At 48.3% G+C, this 22,438-nt stretch overlaps 1 protein-coding gene across 3 annotated transcripts in view; it reads left to right on the top strand.

The window, feature by feature from the left end:
• KIAA1549L (KIAA1549 like) overlaps positions 1-20,110 on the top strand; it is a 248,277-nt gene extending 228,167 nt beyond the window's left edge. For all 3 annotated transcript variants that reach the window (XM_082748886.1, XM_082748887.1, XM_082748888.1), the window contains 4 exons: positions 7,558-7,655; positions 10,151-10,299; positions 11,468-11,619; positions 16,899-20,110. In XM_082748886.1, the coding sequence (XP_082605012.1) occupies positions 7,558-7,655; positions 10,151-10,299; positions 11,468-11,619; positions 16,899-17,180 (681 nt within the window). In that variant the 3' untranslated portion in view covers positions 17,181-20,110. The remainder of the gene's footprint in view (positions 1-7,557; positions 7,656-10,150; positions 10,300-11,467; positions 11,620-16,898) is intronic.
• Positions 20,111-22,438: the final 2,328 nt, after the last annotated feature.

The raw sequence follows: 22,438 nt of genomic DNA on the forward strand, positions 1-22,438 counted from the left end.
GGAGCTCTGCCGGAGGACCATTGGAAGCTGGTAGGTTTTGTTTGTTTGTTTGTTTGTTTTGTTGTTTGTTTAAGATTATTTATTTATTTATTTGACAGACAGAGATCACAAGTAGGCAGAGAGGCAGACAGAGAGAGAGAGAAAGGAGGAAGCAGGCTCCCCACTGAGCAGAGAGCCCGATATGGGGCTTGATCCTAGGACCCTGAGGTCATAACCTGAGCCAAAGGCAGAGGCTTTAACCCACTGAGCCACCCAGACGCCCCATGAAGCTGGTAGTTTTAAATGAGCTAGGCCAGGCTGATGGCATTTACGTCATGGAAAAGGTTACTGCCGCCAGACTGGGACCTCTTGATCCATTTCAACCCTAGAGTCTGTGAAGGGATGGACTCAACACCTAATGACCAATCAGTTTTCCCCGCGGCCCCTGATGTGTCCAGTAGAATGAAGACATCCTTCGTCCCTCCTGTTGGTGTCAAAGAAGGGGATTCAGAGCAAGGCAGGAGTGTGAAAACCGCCTCCCACTGCAGCCTTGCCAGGGGCAACTAACAGTAATCATTATAACACTGTCAGCTGCGGCCATCTGCTGAGTTCCCATCACGTGCCGACACGAAGCTAAGTGCTGTGTAGACATTATTTCTTCGAATCTACCTAGCATCCTGTGAGGTCAATATTATTATCCCTATGTGCTCAGTGAGGAAACTGAGGCTCAGAGAACTGAAAAAACATGCCCAAGGTCACACAGCTGTTGAGGCTAGACATGGGGTAGGAGCCCAGAGCTGTTTGACTTCAGAGCCCACACACTTTCCACCCTTTGGTCCAGTGGGCCTTGGGGTGTCCTCCAGACTTTGGGGAGACTCAGATCCCCAGAACATCAGAGTGCGATCTCCTCATAAAGAAGCTGACCCCGAGAAAATTTCGCCCATTCCTATCACTGCCACTGGTAAGGGAGACATTTCTATTAGGATGAAATTGAGAATTTCACACCTTTTTTTTTTTTCCTGTTCTCCCCTCAAAATCAAAACAAAACCTCTGTTGATAAGATACACAGACCTGTCAGGTATGAGTCTGCCTTCGCCACAACACTTGACTTCAAGAGATAATTACGTTTCTTATGTTTCTCAGAATCTGATTTGATTCCATTCTGAGTTTGCATCTGGTCATGTGGGGTGGAAAATTCAGTGTCAGTTTTTACTGGGCTCCCTCCGCCTCTGGTTGCTCCAGAGTCATTGGTGGCTGGGAAACAGTTGGAACACCAGGAGAGGATCTGTCCCCTGCACTGTTGGTTGGTGGGTCACTGTCCAACTCTCGGAAGTCCTTGAAAGCAGGTCATACTGTCACACTGTCCTATAGCCCCGGCATGGGGATCTTTGCCTCTGGACCACCCTGAGGAAAGCCCCTTGAAAGTCAGCCGAGTACCCAACATCCAGCAAAGGCATACCCTCGAAGCTTAGAAAAAGCACTCAAGTGAATAAAAACCAGTTTATCCAGGAGGGCTGCATGGGAAGGGAGAAAGGGAGGTGTAGGACATGAAGTCTGGAGAAAACTTGGCCCACAAAACTCAGGGGGAGCAGGACATATACTTTTCTTTAGTTTTCTCTTCTCCATGTGCCCAAAGCTCTATTTCAGTTCAAGGTCTTCCTCCCTACCCCTGAGTTGAGCTATTGCAGGGTCTTACATGACGCAAAGCCTGGTGAAGGGGTGGGAAGGGGTGGGAAGAAGACATCAGTTTGTCTTCCTCTGACTACTCTGGCTGGTGTCCCTGAGGAGTCCTTGTTTCTATCTAGTCTCCAGCTGTTAGTCCAGGAGGAGCACAGCTGGATCCGGGCCTTCTGTTTGCAAGCTCTGTCCGGACCCCTCTTCACTTCCTGCCCCCCCCCCCCACACACACACACTATCCCTCTCGCCTGTCTAGCATCTTCCTCATATTAGCCCACCCCCACCCCCCTACCCCCTCGAGGCAGGACCTAGAGCCCCTTCTCCAGACCCATCAGCATCTAAGACTTCTGGTTTCCCTCCGACTCTCCCCACTTCCTAACCCAAGGGTGTTTACCTCATCTAGAGGCAAAATAGTCTAAAGGAACCTCTCCTTCCAAATCTCTTCTTTCAGAATCAACTTTAGGCCTTGAGTGCTTTCAGGCTTAGGTTTTTGATATTCAAAAGCCTCAATTCAGCAGTTTTGCTATTTAAACACCCATGAGAATTGGCTCCTGGACCATCTTCAGTGGCTGTAGCTATGGCATTCCTTCCCTGGGGCAGGAAGGCCGGGTGCCCTTGCTGCTTGGGGTAGGAGGAGGGCCCTGGATTCCAGGAATTGTGGGGAGCAGAAAGTGTTGCTTACTACAGCTACTGTATCAAAGAATTACCCCATCTCAGAAGGAAGTGTTTTTCCTTGTGGAGGACCCACTGTGTGCCAGATGTCACATTAACATACAAAATGAGTCTTTCAAACAGCCTTTGGCCTGGGGGTCTCATAGCCACCAACAGCGGGTGAGAAAGTAGGCACAGACAGATGAGTTGCTCATGGTCAAGCAGCTGCTAAGGATCAAGCCAGGATTCAACCTTGGTTTTGTCTGATTTCAAACCCGTGCCCTCTGCACCACACCATCCTTAGCTCAGAGTTGCAAGGCAGCAGCCTTAACTGGCTATGGGATTTTTGGACAAGTCTGTTGACCTCTCGGTTTTAGTACCCCCCCTTGGTTAAGGCAAAGGGTATGGTCTCAATGTCTCCTGCTCCCTTTCCAGCTTGAAATTGTATGAGTCCCAAGGCCTTGGAAACCTTAGATAGGACCCTAGCAGTAGCTCATGGTAAGCTGACAGACCAAGATAAGCCCTGGGTTTTCACCATGGGGTTAGTCTTCAATTACCAAGTCCTCTGTTTTCAACTAAGTACGAACTGTCCTTCTGGAAGATTTTAGTTCCTACATCAGGATGTAAAGCTCTGTGCAGCCCCATGTAGATGCCTGTTTTGCCTGGAGCAGTATCGTCTGTGTCAGCACAAGGCACTGGAGGGGGCACTGGGCAACACAACCTAGCACTGTTCGCAGGTATGGAGAGACTGGTGCGTCTACTTTGACCGGGGGCTGGCTTGCTGGTACTGGATTAAAGCCTCCAACGAGGATGGGTCGACTGTGGCCTGTCAGTCCTCCTTCCCACACCAGGCAAAGCCTGAGACCCTCTGCCCTGTCCCTCCAGGTGCAGGCTGCCCCCTTTGACCTGTATCCCTATAGTGCTCCCCTTGAGCACTATAACTAGTAACTAAGGTTACTAGAGAGGACGGCCTTGACCCACTGCCACCACCTCCCAAAAACATTGCAACTGAAACTTTGAGCAAACTACATAGTTACCTTGTTCCCTTCTACTCTTACAACCAAACTTCTAAGAAGCCTGAAGAGTGGCCCAGTCTAGTCACATCCAGGCTCCTTCTACCTCAGAGACCTCAGACCTGTTTACAAAACTGCCTTCAGGTCTGAGTCTCTGATCTCCTTCCTAGGCAGAGGGCAGGGATCCCAGAAGACGGTGTCCTTGGGTACCAGACTGGACATCTCATGGCCACTGTCATGGAACAGGGAACTTGGAACCAGACAGCAGTTTTGAGCAATAGCTTCCAGTGAAATCCCAGTCACAACACTGCGAGCAGGAAGCCAGATTTCCAACTACATAACAAGGGAAACCAGAACGTGAGGGCTCAGGAGTCTGGGGAACCTACACAGAGGGAGGGAGGAAGACATAAGGGAGGTCATTCTCTCAGCCCCCAAGCATAGGACACAGGCTCTATTTTTTATATGACCCCTGTGGTTGCCACAAGGCCCTGAGGATACAGCCCAAAGGCAACGGTCTGATCTCCTGTATCTGGAAAAATCTTCCAAAGAAAGGAATTCCCTTGGTACTTATCAAAAGCTCAGGATATTTAATCTATTCTTTGGTGAACAGGACAGACACAGGCATAGAAAATCTTTTTCTTGGCTGAAAAAACTGATGAGCATCGAATAAGCCTTCCAGGAATCAGGGATAAAAATAAGTCGTCTCTCTCTACCAAGTATCGTGAGAGAGCCTCGAAGAGAGAAGAGGGGCTCCAAACTCCAAACCCCTTTCTCTATTTTGGGAAAGGCATGTCCTTACTTGAGGGTTTATTGATAATAAGGAAGTACCAGATAATGAGTTTCAAACTCTCTACAAAACCCTCAAGTTCAGGGAGGTCCCAAGTTGTCATCATGCTGGTCAGTGAAGGGCCAAATTCACCAGCACCCCCTCGCCAACTTCAACAACAGAAGCTCTGCCCTAACCTGGGTATGTGTTCAGGTTATGTCGTAATGATTTCACGGCTACAGAAAAGTTTGCTTGAAAGCCAATAGCTACTCCAAGGCCTTACTTCACAAGGAAAATGACAAAAAATGAGGGGCAGAGACCGACTGATGTGTACAGAAAGTGAACAGCTGAATCAAGATGAGAATTTCGGTCTCCTGACTCCAGTTCACTCAACATTCATTGAGCAAATACTGATTAAGGACGATTAGGTGCAAAACATTTTGCTTCATAAGGTCTAGGTACCATGGTTGCCAACACCCAAAGAGCTTAGGATCTAGTCGAGCTTCAGAGTTTGGCTCCCTGAATACAACCTTAGCATACATCATTGATTAATGCTCAGAAAATGGAAATGGGGGCACCTGGGTGGCTCAGTGGGTTGAACCTCTGCCTTCGGCTCGGGTTGTGATCTCAGGGTTCTGGGATGGAGTCCCTCGTCGGGCTCTCTGCTCAGTGGGGAGCCTGCTTCCTCCTCTCTCTCTCTCTCTCTCTCTCTCTGCCTGCCTCTCTGCATACTTGTGATCTCTCTCTGTCAAATAAATAAAATATTTTTAAAAAAATGGAAATGCAGCTCGGTAATGGAGATTTCCAAGTTGACTCAGCCGGTACCCCTAGATCTGGGCAAATGTTTTCTTTCTTTCTTGTTCTGGAAAGTGAGCATTGCTGATACACTCCTAGGCTGACAGTTATTTTCTTTGAGCACTTTGCATTCCATGGTCTTCTGGGTGATGTTGAGAAGTCCAGTGTCAGTTTAAATGTCATCCCTTCGTAGATGATATGCCTTTTCCCTCTGTCTGCTTTTAAGATGTTCTCTTTGCTTCAGCAGTCTACTGTTTCGGTACAATGTTTCCAGGTGTGTGTTTCATTTATCCTGCTTGAGATACATTGCACTTCCTGATTTTGTAATTCATTGATTTTATCCATTCTGGAAAATTCTTAGTCATTGCTTTTTAAAATATTGCCTCTCTTCTTCTCTGGGACTTTGATTAGTTGCATGTTAAACCTTCATATTTTTTATTGCTCTTTTATATTTTCTGTCTTATCTATTTGTGCTTCATTCTTGGTAACTCCTTCAATTCCATTTTCTAGTTTATTAATTTTCCCTTCATCTGTGGCACCTCAATTTCTTCATTCCCCAACGTGGAGTGTTTTCTTTCTGTAAGTACATTTCACCTCTGAAAGTCCTATTCATTCTTTTTCAAATTTCCCGATCATTCCTGAGAATATCTCTGTCTGGTCATTTACTTTTTATAAACATTTTTTACCTTTCTGTTTTCTGTGTTAAACCTAGAAATCGCAAACTCTTAAGTCCTTAAAGATCTAAATCTGTTGTTTGTTTTCTCCTGACTTTCACCTATGTTTTGGGGTCTTTGATTATGAGCTCCTTTCTGCTCATCTTAATCTGTGCCATTCCTGAGAGCCTGGGTTAGGGAGCTTGCCTCCAAAGAAAACTTAAAATTGCTCCTGCCTGAGCCTGGGAGCACTACCAGCCTGCCTTCGTGGAAGGGACCAATGTCAGCCCCTCGCAGGTTGATTGTATCTCTGTTCCACTTGCCCACCCCACCCCCTTGCCTGTGCCAAGGCCTGATCTCTTATTAATCATTTACCAACATGGCACTTGTCTTCCAGGCAACCCACCTTTCATATTTGCATACTTCTACTTCTCTCTCTGGTTTCAGCTCATGGTTTGGTTTTAGTTTCCTGAGGTGTGTGCAGGGTTGCGGGGAGGGAAGGGATTGGGTGGTGCGTAGGGTCCTTGAGGTTTCACTTAAATCTTGCAATTCCCACTGTGCATTAAGAGGTATGTTTCATCTAGGATCTAGTTGTTAGCTCATGGGTCGGCCTTTACAAGTATGTAGTCTGCTAAAATGCTGCAGGGGAGAAGACCTCATTCAGTTCAAAGAACCCTATTTATGGATTCCCTCTGCTGCTGCTTTTTGTCCTGATGCCTTCAGGCTTAAAGTCTTGTCATCCTGTTCCTCAAGAGATCTAGCAGGCATGATACCTAAAGAAAAAGATGAATGAGAAGTACAAGTTAAGCTTTGTCTTCCCAGACAGCATTTCCAGATTTTTTCTCACTAAAGGAGGCTGTGGCTTGACTCTCTGATCCTGTCTATCTCTGCCTGTTTTCCTTTTATCCCCTCACATGTTGATTAAAGTCTTCACTTTTGTGACAGTTCCAATCCTTTTATCTTTGAATAGTGCTTTACAGATTGTGAAATACTTACATTGACTTGCCTGATCTTCCTAGGCACCCCCCCACCTTGGAGCAAGGCATCCTTGTCCCCATTTTAGAAGAGGGCAGTGAGGCCCAGAGAGGTCCTCCGAACTTGCTTAGGGACATAAAGTCTATTTGTCCACAAACCAGGACTTCCACCCTTACTTACTGACTGTAAACCCATTGCTTTCACCCACTAAACCTGCTTTCCATGAATAAGAAAGTAAAATGCAATCAATGATTCATTTATTCATCTACTATTTATTGATCATGCGTGATATACCAGGCCCCGTGGCAAGCATCAGGATAGAGATGACAATAAAGCCCCCACCTTCATTACACTCTACCTGGTGGCAGACAACACAGAAACAAGCAATGATATGCCAGAGAATGACAACTGCTATGACAAAAAATAAAGCAGAGTATGGAGACAGAGTAACTAGGCCCTTGGGGGAGCATTGGGCTGGCTGAACGAGATGGAGGAAGGAACCCCGAGAAGACCTGGGAGACAGCATCCCAGGGAGAAGCAGCAGCATGTATAAAAACCAGACAGGAAAGCACTTGGTTTACTCTAAGATCAGCTCAGGGACTCTATGACCACAGTGGTTCAAGCATAGGGCAGCATGGTCAGAGATGAGCTAGAAGAGGGGGTTGGGGGACTGAAGGAAGAGCTAAGGGCAGAGTTGGAGGAAGGAAGAAAAATCTGACCTGGAAGCTTGCTTTCCTTTTCCTTTTTCTTTTTCTTTTTCTTTTTTTTTTTTTTAAGATCTTTATTTTTTTGAGAGAAAGAGCACAAGTGGGGGTGGGCGGGTGGTGAGGGGCAGAGGGCAGAGGGATAAACAGACCGGCCACTGAGCACAGAACCTGACACAGGACTGGATCCCAGGACCCCGAGATCACGACCCACGCCAAAGTCAGATGCTTAACCAACTGCGCCACCCAGGTACCCCACACTTCCCTTTTCAGTAAGAAAAACCTGTATGTTGATCGACACTGTGTTTTAACATATCTTCCTCTGTTGCTTGTCCCTTTCACAGGCATACAGGTTTTCCCAGCTTCCTGAAATGGTCATGGGCTCTCCCCCTCCACCTGTACCTCCCCGGACTGGCCCTGTGGCTGTTGCTTCTCTCAGGCGGTAACACATTCCTTTCTTGGCCTTGTCGGGAATGTCGGGATAGGATTTGGTCCCGTGTACTCTGACCCGACAGATTTCCTTCATGCCTGCCCCCATTCAGGGTGCACCCCCTGTACAGATAACCATGTGCTTGGGACACCCCGAGTACTATGAAGGAAGTGGGGGCACACAGAGGGTTGACCAACTTTCTTTTCATTTGAAATGGAATGTCCTGTAGAACGCACAATTGAAGAAACCCAGGGTCAACAACCCATTCCTTGACCTGCGACATCTGAAAATTATTCCAACTCAGGCCACTACAATGGCCGCCTCCAGTCTGAGCAGCTCCAGACACATGTGTGCACCCCGAAGCCCCTTTGTCATTTAGGGGTGGTGTCCAAAAGGCCAGCAAGAGGCATGTCTAGGCACCCACCCTCACTCTTGACTCCCAGGAGGCTGAGAGCACAGGAACTCAGAAAGCTACAACTCAGATATGATAAAGATATTGTCTTTTTTCTGTAAAGATCTGACAAGCCTGTGTTTTAAATAAATATAAGCGAGAAAGAAAAAACCCAGTGAGCACTGAGGGATGCTGGAATAGGCATCGGGTCCAGGATTAAGAAACAAGGGTCCAGGATTAAAGAAACAGCTGGGCCCGGGGGTAGGGACAGGCCAGTGCCCTGGCCCTCCTTCCCCAGCCTCCCCCTGACATGCTGGCCACACCCTATCTGGGGATCACAGGTCTGACCTTTGTGGAAATAGTGAAGAAAAATGAGTTCCCCACCCCAGAAATGACCCTGCCCTAATTTCCAGCGGTTTCGAACACCAAGCTGTGTGTAGACACCAGCTCCTGACCGCAGTGAGCCCGGGGTGGGGTGGGAAGCCACAGACCAGGTTCCAGCCTACCCCGCCACGTAACCCTAGGCAAGTCGCCTCAACTCGTGGGCCCCCTGTTTTCTTCTCTGTAAAATGAGGGGCAAGGGTCTAACTGATGGCAGAGACTCGGGGATTCCTCCAAGGGGGCTGAGTGTATGGAACAGAACCTGGGAATTTTCCTGGGAAGGGTTTTCTAAACTCGTAGCAGATACCTGGGAGAGTAAGTGGGAAGCCAGGGAAGTCGGGGAGCAGCCAGGAGAAAGAGGGGAGGCAGCGAGAAAGGAAAGGAGACCCCACACTACCGAGCCCTCAGCACCCACTCTGAAGCAGAGTCCGCTCATGCTGGCCTCTGTGTTTCACCCTCCCTGGGCAGTGCTGGGGGCTTTAATTACTGCTGAGAGCTCTAATGGGACAAGCTTCAATGGGACAACAAGCTCTAATGGGACAGCAGTCATCTGTGGTCCATTTGCTAAGGGCCAGTGTCCCTTTCTTATTTCTTCTCTCAACCCTCGGTCTCTTCCCACGCCCTTTCACACTGTCTGCCGTCTTGCCGGATACCAGCAGGTCACTGCTTTCCATTTCGGCTCAGAGGATTAGAGCAGGGAGGAGCCTTGGACAGGGGGTCATCCATCCCCTTTGTTTCACAGACCAGGAAACTGAGGGAAGGGGAAGGAAGGGCAGGGGAAGGAAGCTAGGACCCAGACTCCGCCTCTCTGCCCAGCTGCCTTGCTGTGGCTCTGTTCTGTTCCAACAGTGACAGACCCTCTGCTGCTCAGAGGGTGGCCATATGGGCTGGCAGCCTGCCACCTGCTGTGGCCGCCTTTGCCTCCTTCCACTTTAATTTTAGGAGAGCCTGAAGTCCCTCTGTGAAGGGGAGGATAGAGACTGGCTAAAGCGCCCTTTATTAGAGGGGGAGAGGCTGGCCCCCGTGGCGCCCCGGCAGCCCTCTTCTTGCTGCCTTTCTGAGCACTAAGTGGAAATACGATGTGTGTAATGGGCTGGATTCTCTGCTTGCCTGTGGGACCAAAAAAAAAAAAAAAAAAGTGCTTGTCATTCATAACGCTTAGGAAGTGCTAGGCTCCTGGTTCCAGGAGCAGCCCGAGTCTCGGACTTCTTGCTGCCAGCAGCAGCAGCAACAGCAACAGTGGCAGCAATAGCAGGGAACGTGGTCCTCGGATGCCCTCCCGGGTCACCAGCCCTGCTGCGGGGTTGGGGGGTGGGGTGGGGACGTACCCTCCAGACGGAGGCTTCTCATTGGCTGATGATGATGTCATCCCTTCCCAAGCCGACCATCCCCCTGCTAATACCCAGCGCTAATTGCCTGGCTTATTTTTATGTGGAAATTAAGTGGGCTACTCCCCAGAGACACAAGAGCCACCCTCAGGGGAACACTGACCTTGAATATCTAAAAATGACTCCAGCTCCGTCCACCACCACGGCCGCTCCAGGTCTGGGCCCGCTGGCCTCCTTTGTGACTTGGGGGGGCAAATCCAGGCCTGAGGACCGCACCCTTGTGGGGCTTGGAGGTCACCCGCGGCTCCGAGAGGTGACCCCAGAGGTGACAGGCGGGCGGGAACTTCTGGGTGGTGCTGCGGCGGCAGGTATGGGGAGCGGCTAACGCAGCCCCTCTGCGCCGGCAGGTCCACCTCGGACGTGGGCAGCAAGACCAGGATGGCTGAGTCCACGGGGCCCGAGCCCGCCCAGCTGCACGACAGCGCCTCCTTCGCGCAGGTGTCCAGAGGCCCCGTGTCCGTGGCGCAGTTGGATCAGTCGGCTTTAAATTACTCAGGTGGGCAAGAGGAGAAACGCCTGGAAAAAGCCGGCGCTGCACCCCAGCCGCACCCCAGTGCTGTGTGTGTGCTCTTTGCACTGCCCTGCCCCCCACTTCCACATTCACCACCTGCTACCTGTCATCCTCAGCAGTCAACAAGACAACTGTATCCGACTTAAGTAGCCCCGGCCTGCAGAGCTATTGTTCTGTTTCTTTAAAGAAAAATCTGAAATATGACAAAATAGGAAGAAAAATGTTATAGGCAGGGCATCCATTAACATTTGCCAGACTTCAGGGTTTGTTTGTAATTATATGTATCTTTAAAGCATTACAGATAGAACTATCCAGCCCTTTATCATTCCCCCTCTACCCAGAGGTAATCCCAATCCTTAAATTGAGGGTGTTAACTTTTTTGCTACATGGGTATGTATATGCAGGTGTGGCTGTTCATGCTATTGGTATTTTACATGTACACAAGTGACATCAAACTGTGCCTTTCCCTCTGCCTTTGTTTTCTTGACTCAGTCTTGGGTTCAAGATGGGTAGGTACGTGTAGCTCTAATTCATTTTTTGAAACTGCCATATGGATTCAATGATACCATGTGCCACAGTTTTCCTTTCCCCTAAGGAAGGACATGTGGGTTGTTTCCAGTTTTTTGCTGTTACAAACAGTGCTGAAATGAACATCAAGGTTTATCCATGCCCTAAGTAGTTTTCTGAGTCTTTTCAAAGCACACCTTCTAGGCTAAAACTGCAAGCACTAGGTTGCCAGCACTTACTAAAGCATTCACAGTGTCCAGAAATTCCATCAGTGGGATCCATCCCTTTTGGCTCCTTTTCTTGCCTTTTTAAGCATACCTCTTTCTCCTAGGAGAAAAAATATCTGGACACTGAGATGTCCCTTCTTGCCAGTAGGTCCGGGGCGTTGGGATGGGGCTGGGGGATTTGCAAGAGGAGTTGCGCCATCATTTCTCTAGAAAACCGGGTCTGCATCCCAAAAGATGACTGCGCCGGTGGGCGGGGCTAGGACTGCAGGTGGAGGTCCCCTCCGCACCTCATGACCCCTCTCCCCATGCCAGAGCTCCCCCTCCCCTCCGCCGTTTCTCAGCTTCCCCAGCTTGTGCAAAGGCCAGCCCAAGAGGTGGGGCGCTGGTCTAATCTTCCCCACGCATCTCCCCCACACCAGGTAATACGGTGCCCGCAGTGTTCGCCATCCCAGCTGCCAACAGACCCGGCTTTACCGGCTACTTCATCCCGACGCCTCCCTCATCCTACAGGAACCAGGCCTGGATGTCCTATGCAGGAGAAAATGAGCTCCCCAGCCAGTGGGCCGATTCGGTGAGACCCTTGCTGATTCCCTCACAATCTTACCTGCTGGACGCGCTCAAGGGAGGAAATGGATGAGAGGTTGAGACAGTGTTTTGTTATCTCAACCCACTTCCCACTAACCAGGTGGCTACTATCTGTCATTTGAGAGGAGACAGAGTGGTCAGGTGGGATGTCTTGTGACGTCCCTCAAGAGGGACTTGAGATCCACCTTCCAGTCCAGGTTCCATTTCCTAGCGGGGTGACCTTAATCAAATAAATTTTTATTACCACTATAATTTTTGAGTGTTTTCTATATGCCAGACACCATGTTAGATATTTTATTTGTATTACCTTATTTAACAACTCCCATGATGTGGAAACTGAGGCCCAGTCAGGTGACCTGTCTAGAGTCACACAGTTGTAGGAGGGTACTAAGGCCAAAATTCAAACCTGCATCGCTCTGGCTCCAAAGCCTTTATTAATTTTGTTCCTTTTATTTTTGTTTTTATTTTTCTAAGATTTTATTTATTTATTTGAGAGGGAGAGAGTCAGCATGAGCCAGGGGGAGGAGCAGAAGGAGAGGGAGAAGCAGATTCCCCACTGAGCGCAGAGCCCAATGCGGGGCTCAATGCTGGGACCCTGAGATCATGACCTGAGCCGAAGGCAGATGCTTAACCAACTGAGCCACCCAAACATCTTGTGTTCCTTTTAGTTTTAAAAATCTTTAAAAATTATAGATGAAATACCAGAACATATACTTTTAGGAAGTCAAGATTGAATTACTTTGCAAGTAGATCTTAAGGCATTCTGCTTGACTTCCAGCAAAGGACCGTCTTATCAGGACGCCTGGTTCCATCCTCCATCCATAAGTAGGCGTATATGGATGGCACAGTGGATCTGGCCTAGCGGACACCAACGAGGGGTAGCAACACGTTGAACCTGGATAATCACACCCAAACCTGCCTCTGAGTCACTTGTCAAGGGTTGCTAAGTGAAAAAAATCAAGCAAACAAAAAGAGCACAATGATGGCCTCCAGTGTGGGTTGCCCCATCCCTCCGTGAGACCATCCACTATGATAAGAAAGGCAGGAGGTCTCCCAGGCTCAACCTGAGGGTTCCCTAATGCTGTGTGTCATTTTAGGGTTTGGTCTCAACATTTGAAATATATCCTAGGTTTAGCAAACATGCTGAGGCCCAAGGCCCAGGTCATTTTTCTCCCTGTCCAAACCCCTGGGCTCCATACTTTCTACCTCCGCAGGTTCAACTCAGCCTTGGTGCTGGTGTCTGTTCTTATCATAGAGATGCCACATCTGAATGCCATCAACGGGGTAAAGCTAACCTATATAAATTAATTTTTATGATTTTATAATCAAAGCTTATCCTTTTAATTTTCAAAGCACTTAAAGTATATACTATCTTGCATTAAAAAAAATTCTGGAATGAATTTATCCTCCCTTCCTTCTTTAAAAGAGGAACACAATTGAATTTGTCTCTAGCAAATGATCCGACATCATCATTATGCCTTACTATACTTAAATGACATTTGTAAGATGCGCTCTGATGGTAGGATGATTGCCAATACCACACATCTCCCAACTACTATTTTTGCAGTTACTACAAGCCTCAATATGTTTTTTCTCTTTTTTTCCAACCTTGTTCTCAGCCAGACCATCTATTGCTGTCAGTGTCCCTGCTTCCACAGATATACTCACCCTTAAACATGCTTTTCCTAATGGGCTTTTATCTGCAAATGAGGCATATCTGAGCACATTGGAATTGTTTGTCAATAAGCTTTAAGAATAACTGTAGGGAATCCCTATTGTTAGGTCTACAAATCTTAATGTGAGATTTTATGGCTTCTGTTTTGGTGGTTTGTGGGCCTTTCGCTTCCTTTGTCGTGCTCGGCTATTTTAAACAGCTGAAATCACTGGGTATGCGTTGATCAGTTCAGAGCTTACTTGACTCCATAATTCCACTTACAATCTAAACAAACTGTGTGCTTTTTAGAAAACAGATGATACTTAACTTGTGACAATTAGGCAGTAAGCCTCTAGCTTTGTCGGTTCACTCTCTGCATGGAAAGTTCCACTGTGTACTCTGCAGGAGTCAGTGGAAATACCTTCCAGAATTTCGGCCCTTGCCCTCAAGATAATAGCTTAGCCAGGTTTAGGGCCCCTTCAAGAGGCTTTGGGGTTCATAGTGCCTTAAAGATGAACAGAAACCCAGCAAACCAAAACCCAGCCTTCCTAACAGGATGATTCGACCATCCTGGGTCCATTCCTGTCAGTGCGAAGGAGAGTTCATTTCCTATCATTTGTATTTAAGAGGAACATGATCACTGTGGCTTAAATGGGTCTTTCCTGGAGCCCCGTTACCATCTACAGTTAAGCAGGGTGGTGGTTCCGCACATGGAGCATAGTAGCCAGGAACCACAGCAGGGGGATTTCTCTCACGTGAATTAAAGTACTGAAAGCTGTACTCAGCTCAGAAGGGAGCCAGTTCTGAAGGCTCAGAGGGACCAGTTGGCAGCCTGAGAAATTGGGGCAGGGATGGTGTCCACTTCCACAGCCAAATGAGAAGGAGGAAACCCCTCCCCCATCATTTGGGTGTCTGACCTTCCTGATCCCCAGCTATCCAGACATCCAGAGCTAGCTCAGACCAAATCACTTTAACCTAGGCCTGACTAATAGAAATCATCCTTGGCGCTGGATGGGGAAGGGTTGGGAGGGGTGTGCTGTGATCAACAGGTGATGCCTGCCCTGGGCACTGCCTAGGAAAGGAGTAGCGTTTGCCAGCCCCAAATTTTGGCCAGCAAGATGTGATGGCTCCAGCCTGGATCTAATATTAGGGGAGAAAGACTTTCTCATCTGCTCATCTTCTCCACTCCACTGGAGTGGAAGTCAGGCATCCCTGGCCTGTGCCAGCCACTGGCACCAAGATGCTTGACGCCGAGAGCTGAGGGGTCTCGAGAGTCAGACCCTGACTCTCAGCTCCAGTTGAACTTGAAATGCAGGGAGAGGGGATACAACAGCTTCCCTCACAAATATAGGGCACCATCTCGTCATCCTTCAGTGATTTTCAGACCGTGTTCCTTAGAACTCCAAGTTCTGAGAGACTCCCTACTGTGTACCATGCATAATTCTGGGCACTGGTGCACAGTGACAAGCAAGACACCATTCTGCCTTTAGGAAGTTGATGGCCGGAGACGGGATGACATCATGAGCAATGACTGACTCTAGAGAAACTGCCTGGAAGCACCTTCCAGGAAGCCCTCGGCTAATGTAGGGCAGGGGAGGCTGTCCTGGAAAAAGTGACCTTTGAGCTGAGACCTGATGTGTTGGTCCTCTGTCCTGGTCTTGGCTCTGTTTCCCCACAACCACTTATACATTCCCAGCACTTGTGGCCCAAGGACATAGTTTGACCCTGGTTTTCCTCTAAGATGCAAGGGAAAAACATACAGAAATATGTACCGCCCTTGTGTAGAAACACCCACCATTAGCACCCATTTGCCACTTTGCCTTTCTTTGCCAGGTCTTGGGAAATTGAAGCCTCAAACTTTGGGACATCGATTCTACCACTTCTTCCCTCACTCAGGCCCTAATCTAGCCCATTGAGGTAGCCTCAGAACTCTCTCGACCTCCAGTGGGTCTACTTCCAGTGTCCTTTCTAAAATATAGGCCCCTCCTCTGCCTACACCCACTGATGGCCCCAGGCCAGGCGTCAGGTGTGCATCTCAGAAAGCTGCCTGTTTGCGGGGCGGGGGGCTGGGGGGGCTGTCGGAACATCTCAGGCGGAGTAGAGGGAGGCTGCTCTCCTGGTGTACATTGGCCCATCCAAAATTTCTGACTCATCACCTAACCCCATCCTCCTCCATCCTCACCAGGGAGACAGGTGTCTCTGTAAAGAATGGGAACATGCCGTATTGCTGAGAAGCATGCCATAGAAAACTGAACTCTGTAGCCTGGCATTCGGTGGCTTTCTGATCCGGCCCTACCTGTCTTGTCTTCCCTGAGCTTCCCCCATACCCCGTACATCCTCTCTGGTCAGTCCGAACTCTTCGAAGCTTCCTGGACACACCGTCCTCCACACGTACCCCTGTGCCTCTATCTTTGCTTTTCCTCTGCTGGGAAACCCCTCCCACCTTGACCTCCTGGCCACAGCCCGTTCGTTCACCTTCCAGACCCAGCTAAGCTGCATCTCCCTGAAGGCTGCCTGACTCCCCACACGTGTCCCTTCCCCACAGCGCCCTGTGCCTCCGTTGCCCACAGGCATGCATCCCACAGGGGACTCGCTAACATTATGGGATAAAAAGGCCTTTTGTGAGTTGTTCTGGAACACCATCCCCACCTGTGGCACTGTTTCTGTGGGAAAGTTTATCTTGAATTCCAGATCACTGACATGTCCTTATCACCAAAAGTGTCTGAATCTGTAAGCATGAAAGTATGTGTCTTCCACATTGAATAAAAAGAGAAAAATCTTCAAGGAACCCAGGTCACCTCCCAGATCTGAGACAGTGCAGGCATAACTCCCAGCCCCTGGCGTCAGACATTACTGCTCCAAGCGTGTCTCCGTGGCCTGTTAACCGTGTCACCCACGATTGTGACACTCTGCTTTGGTGTCCTCTCCTGTAAAATAAGGACCACAGTATCTGCCTCTGAGGCTGTTGCTTTGAGAATTAAACGAGATAAGGTGTGGGAAGCCCTTAGCACAGGGCTTTCCTTCTGTGTCAGCAGTCTCCTGTCGATAATCCATGAGCTCTTTGCGGTCCACGAAGAACAACACTTGTTTGCTGGATTGTGTCATGTTAAAAGCTAGGCAGGTAGATTCAGGTGTAGACTCAGGTACATGCCAATTGCTTGTAGCAAGGTTCAAAACCCCTACTTCGTTCATCCACCCAGCGTATCCAGTGAGTCCAAATTACCTGTGTTCTGAGCAGACTCCAGGTTTTATATATGGACAATGGTGCGTGGTCTCCATTTTCTTCTGAAGCTCTTCCTGGCTTCAGTCCCCACCCCTGCGTCCAGTACCAAGCGTGTCCTGTGACTGGAGCCCCTTCCTTTTTTTTTTTTTTTTAAAGATTTTATTTACTTATTTGGCAGACAGAGATCACAAGTAGGCAGAGATGCAGGCAGAGAGAGGAGGAAGCAGGTTCCCCGCTGAGCAGAGAGCCTGATGCGGGGCTCAATCCCAGGACACTGGGATCATGACCTGAGCCAAAGGCAGAGGCTTTAACCACTGAGCCACCCAGGTGCCTCTGGAGCCCCTTCCTAATCCTGGACCCTTCCCTTCTCTCCTGACATCCTCTGCAGGTTCCCCTCCCAGGGTACATCGAGGCTTACCCCCGATCACGATATCAGCAGAACTCTCCGTCCAGACTCCCTCGCCAGTACAGCCAGCCCGCAGGCACGCACCCCAGCCTGGAGCAGGCGCCGGGGCCGTCCACGGCGGCCTCGCAGCAGAGCCTGGCCGAGAACGACCCGTCGGACGCGCCCTTGACCAACATCTCCACTGCAGCCCTCGTGAAGGCCATCCGGGAGGAGGTGGCCAAGCTGGCCAAGAAACAGACAGACATGTTTGAGTTCCAGGTCTAATACCTCCGCCCCGTGGGACTTCCAGACTCCAAGGAAATAGTCTTCCGGTGCCTCGGCCTAACCTGCTGGGACTTGAGGCGCAGACACTGTGGGAGTCATTCTCACCCTCTGAAAAGGTGAACACTGGGGCTTCTGGGCCACCGAGGACACTCTTGGCCAACTGGATTCTTGGCTTCTTCTGCTGATTGTACATCAAGAAGTCCCCGCGTGGGACCCCATGTTTGATAGTCTGTAAAGTTAAATGTTTGAACTGTGGGTGTATTTCCCTACGGAGCCTTAGTCACAAGAGACACTAACTGATCTGCAGATCCCTGTCCAAGGCCACATTTTAATAAGTCACCGGAAGGGGGAGAACATTGCTCTGTCTTCGGTGAGTTCTGCATGTTAACCCTGTTTCTGTGTTAAAGGCGATGTAGGCATCTGATTAAGCACCAGACCGCACACTCTCTCTCATTCAGCCGTGACTGTAATCATTAGTCACCTCCGGTCCGTCAAGGAGGCGTTGACTCCAGCCAAGAAACTCGAGCCCTTTTCTTTTAAAGGTTCAGATTCAAAGTCAGATGAATTGGATGAAAATCCGGTACTGTCTATGGCTCTACCTATAAATAGTCCTGACCCTTTTTTCCTCCCGTTCATTAAACAAAGGCCGAGGAAGAGAGAAGATTGAGGGGGAATGGTGGGTTTGGGTTGACAGATTTTTGGAAAGGTGTTACCATTTGGGAACTTAAGTGCCCTGCAAGGTCATATCTAACTGAAAGAGGATGCTAAGAGCTTTGAGGATTATACAAAAAAATCAGTCATCCATCTGAGGTCTTTCTTTGCCCGGCAATGAAGGTGGTCTGAGAACAAAGCTTCTCTCTCCTTTGAGATAAGAGAAATATCAACGTTTACAGGAAAACCTCTGTCTCTTCAACAGCGACGTCCAGCGTGTGCTGCCGAGGGACAGAGAAGGACAGAGTAACTGATGCCTGTTCCGAAGCAGAAACAGTGACTCCCTGGTCTCCCCCTCCCCTGGCTGCAGCCTCTGTTTATAGAAGCTTCTGAATGTAGAAAATCTGTTGATTTACGTTTAGATGTAAATACCATTTTTAAAAAGTGTATGGAGTTTGCCAGTTCCCTCCGTCCCCGCCCCCACAGTCAACAGATGCAGGAGGACGTTGGCTTACTTTAAGACCGCCACGTGGTAAATGGCACTCCCTGGCATGGTGAGGCGGTCTCCAGAGCTCTGGGTGGACACTGCCTCACAGCCCCGAGGCACCAGCTGCTGACCGTCAATGCCTAAGCAAACCAGCCACCGACTTCAGGTGGCCCCAAGGAGGGAACCTTCTGGCTCCCTCACCAGCTCTGGTGGGGGCCTCCTTGGTGTCTTGTTGGAGAATGAGGTCCTGTCCTGCATTCACCCATAACCCATCTAGCTTCAGCTGTGTCCATGCCTTCTGAGCCCATCTTGCCATTTTTTTCCTCATGAGTTTCTTTGGTCTTTACTGAGAGAAGGTGGAAATTTAAAAGTTGAGAGACGAGTAGGAGTGGAACTGATTAGAATGGAGATTCAAACTGTCAAAGCACAGACTTTTCAAAGAAGCTGTTTTTATTTCCCAATGGCAAATTGCCCTTTCTGGAAAGTTCCAGAGATGATATGTCATGGAATCCCCCCAAACAAGTCTCTTGTTCGGATGATATTAGGTAGTGTCCTTTTGGTATGCTGGTCGATCTTTCATAGTGTTAGTTTTTTGTTACTTAAAAAAAAAAATCAGCTATAAATAAAATGTATTTTTGTAATTTCCATGTGTATATATGGTATATTTCTACCAATGGCCAGTTGTTGTAGTCCAAAACCTAAATCAGCTTGCAAAACACTGTGGATGGTGCAAGATTTTATTGACAGATTAACACAATGCCTAAGTCTATCCAAATAGGTATTCAATGCACTTGAATGAACAAAGAGCCAAAGAAACTCAGCCTTTTCATGCAAATGGTATGAGTCTGATAAAGTCAGCCACATTGTCCCGCCTTATCAATAATATTAATATTTCATCAGTGCAATGATATCAACCCAGTACTTTGTCTACTTGGTAAATGCCTGGATATCCTGTATGTGAAAATGAAGTTTCAAGACCTTAGTGTGATGAAACTAGACACTTCAAAGCCGGTGTCCGAGCTTTGGATGTTCCAGTGACTTACGGAGAATGAGCCTACAGCTAGTAGTGGTGCGGCTCCAGCTTGCTCAGAGGATGGAGAAACAAATCATTGCAGTCTTTGCAGAACCCCAGGAAGTACTGAGTTAGTCAACTGAGATGACTAAAAATATAGCGTGCTAAATCAGACACACTCGTAAACTAGACACCACAGGTTTAAGAAAAGTATATGGGAGGAAAACCTTAAACTGAAAAGAAATCAATCTGTTCATGATTTTTCCAGCACCAGGGAAACAGCTGCCATTTTTAGATTTTCTGTGACTGGTAAATTATGTGGTCCCTTCTCCTGACCTCGTGGAGGGGACAAATGCCTGGACAGCTGATTGTGAGCAAAGACAGATGGGCAGAAGTGCCTCATGGAAGTGAAAATAGAGTTCTGTGAGAGCCCAGAGGCTCTACGTTCCTCCTGACCTTCCAGACGGTTAAAGAAGCCACGAAGGACCTTGGCAGTCTCGGAGAAGACTTTCTGGAAAAGCGAAGCAACCTGCTTGAGGATTCCAGCCCAAGCCTGCTGATTCATGATTCAACTTGCTTTCCATTTCACCACGCTGCCTGCACGCTTGTCTGTGACGCGTTTCTTGAACTGTGCTAGGAAGTTTAAACAGTAGACCAGGGTCAGATGAGGGACGCCCTACATTCTCGTGAAGAGAAAAGATGATTGGATATGTAGAGGACTTCAGATAAAGTGTATAGAGGACGATGCATTTGTGGCATAATAAACATTTTTCAGAACTTGTTTTGATGTGAGTTTTCTGCATTCCTGAAAAGAAATGCATTTTGGCTTTTTCCAGAGAGTCTTCAAGGAAATGGTGCTTTCCTCAGCTGCTGATGTTCAGGACTACAGGGGTGCATTCCTCTCTCAGTGCCATGGATCCAAAGGAGCAGGGAGGGAGGCCATGTGTCATGTTGGGGCCACAGATTCTATGCTCTGCCTTAGGGAAGGCTGCCCCATGTGCAGAAGCCTGACAGTCTGTCGTGTGCCCAGATACTTAGGATCTGAGATGGCAGTGATTACCTACTGAGCCAGAAGTGCTCTCTTTCAGGGTGTGCCGTGGGCTTACTGTTGTGTCCCACCCCCATTCATACCTTTGAAATCCTAACCCTGTTGAAATCCTAACCCCAACGTGATGGTATTAGGAGGTGGGGCCTTACGGGGCGGGGGGGGGGGATAGTTCAGTTATGAGGGTGGAGTCCTTGTGAATGGGATTAGTGCCCTCATAAAAGGGATCCCAGAGAGCCTACTGCCTTCTTTTTTTGCCACCTGAGGCTACAGTAGGAAGTCAACAGTTGCATCTCTGACAAGGGTTCTCACCAGACCCCAATCCCACTGATCTTGTAGGTCTGGGCTCCAAAGGTATGAGAAATAAATTTCTGTTGTTTAAAGGTCACCCAGTCTGTGGTACTTCGTGATGGCAGCCTGGACCAACTGAGACCGGGTGGATTATGTTAAGAATCAATTCTCTGGTCCCGGAGGTTATATTGTTTATTTGCTAATTTAAAAATTCAGCCAAAAGGCGTGTCTTTTCTTAGTAGTCTTAATGGAAGAATGGATAGGAAATTGTTAGATTTGTAACTTTAAAAAAAAAAAATCAGAGTACAGATGGAGGAAGATAGGAATTTAAATATCTAACTAAAAAGAAATGTTTCTCTAACTGGCAGAATTTAGAGAAACGGATCAAAAAGTTAAACACTGATTGTAGAAAAACAAGCTTTTTTCTACATGAGGCACCTTTTTCTACTCAGGAACTCAATGTTTAATGAATACAGTAACAGATTCTATTTCTAGGTCTGAAAACATAATTTCAACTTAATCTCTTCCTTCTACCACACCCCAGAAAATAGTTTGGACCTTGCTTACAAAATACAGCCAAACACTTTTAGGGAAATAGAGTAATTTAACTTGGAGCAGTAATTGACTTGGGTCCAGGGGGTAGAAATTAAATTCTTCTCTGCAGTCCAGCCTTAAAGGTATTCTAGTCAAAGGCCTTTGCAAGGACTAGAAACCTATTCAGACTTGCTCAAAAGTGTCGGGGGTGTTGGAGAGAATACAGGGCCATTTCACAGACACTAACCACAGCAGCCATCCGGGAAAGGGCTGGAGACAGCCAGCTCACTCGTTCTCTCTCGCATCCTCTCTCCATATGGACTTTCCTGTTTCTCTCTGCACGTCAGCTCAGTTCTCTTGCTCACCTTGGCCTCCTAGCGTTCTGTTTTCTCATTATTGTATATGTAGCTGAAAATCCATCCCAGGACCCACTCCACACCACTTTGTCTTTCCTGTACCCATCCCTCTCTGACTACCGTCTCTGTGCCCAAATCTTGAGAGTCTGGATGGTCTAGCTCATCCACCTTACAGATAAGCCAGCCACCCTTGGGGTCACGTGCCTCTCCGATCAGCCGTCACCAAGGAGGCAGAGTCATGTAAGACCAGCACAGCCCCCTGGACTGACCCATTCGGGTAAGAGCTTTTATTGGGGGCTGGAACACAGAGGAGGAGCATAAGTGGACAGAACCTTCAGAAGGAAGGAAGCTCCTCAGGACTCGAATTGACAGGCACTCTTAGAATACCACACAGTTGGTGGGCAGCCCCCGTGGACACTGCCACAGAGCAGAGAGGTCATCCTTGACCTTTCCATCATATGGGAATGCACCCATTTGAAACCCTGGGGGACGGGCCAGCGCTGTCCCCAACCACGGGTCATCCCAGTACTACTGATCTGATCCCGGGTCTGAGAGCAATTTCTGGTCAAGGTCCAGGAAGCCCCACACCTTGCTCAGCAGACAGTAAATACTTGTAAGTTGAATTGCATGATCTTAGCTCAGGTGCTGTGAATGTAGCTCACGGCCACCCACTTGCGTGGATGAGGAAGCTGATGAGCCTCTCTGTAGAGCCTTTTGAAACAAAATTAGTTTTGAATGGATATTATTGTGGCTCTGCCCTTCCGAATATAATAAGTTAGTGTCCTGAGAATTGGAAGATCTCTTGATTTCTTAAGGTGAATGATTACAGAATAGAATCCTATCTTATGGTAAGTGCTAAAAGGGAGGGGGCTTCTGGGAAGG

This window comes from Mustela nivalis (assembly GCF_964662115.1).
Source record: "Mustela nivalis genome assembly, chromosome: 9".
Taxonomy (NCBI): domain Eukaryota; kingdom Metazoa; phylum Chordata; class Mammalia; order Carnivora; family Mustelidae; genus Mustela; species Mustela nivalis.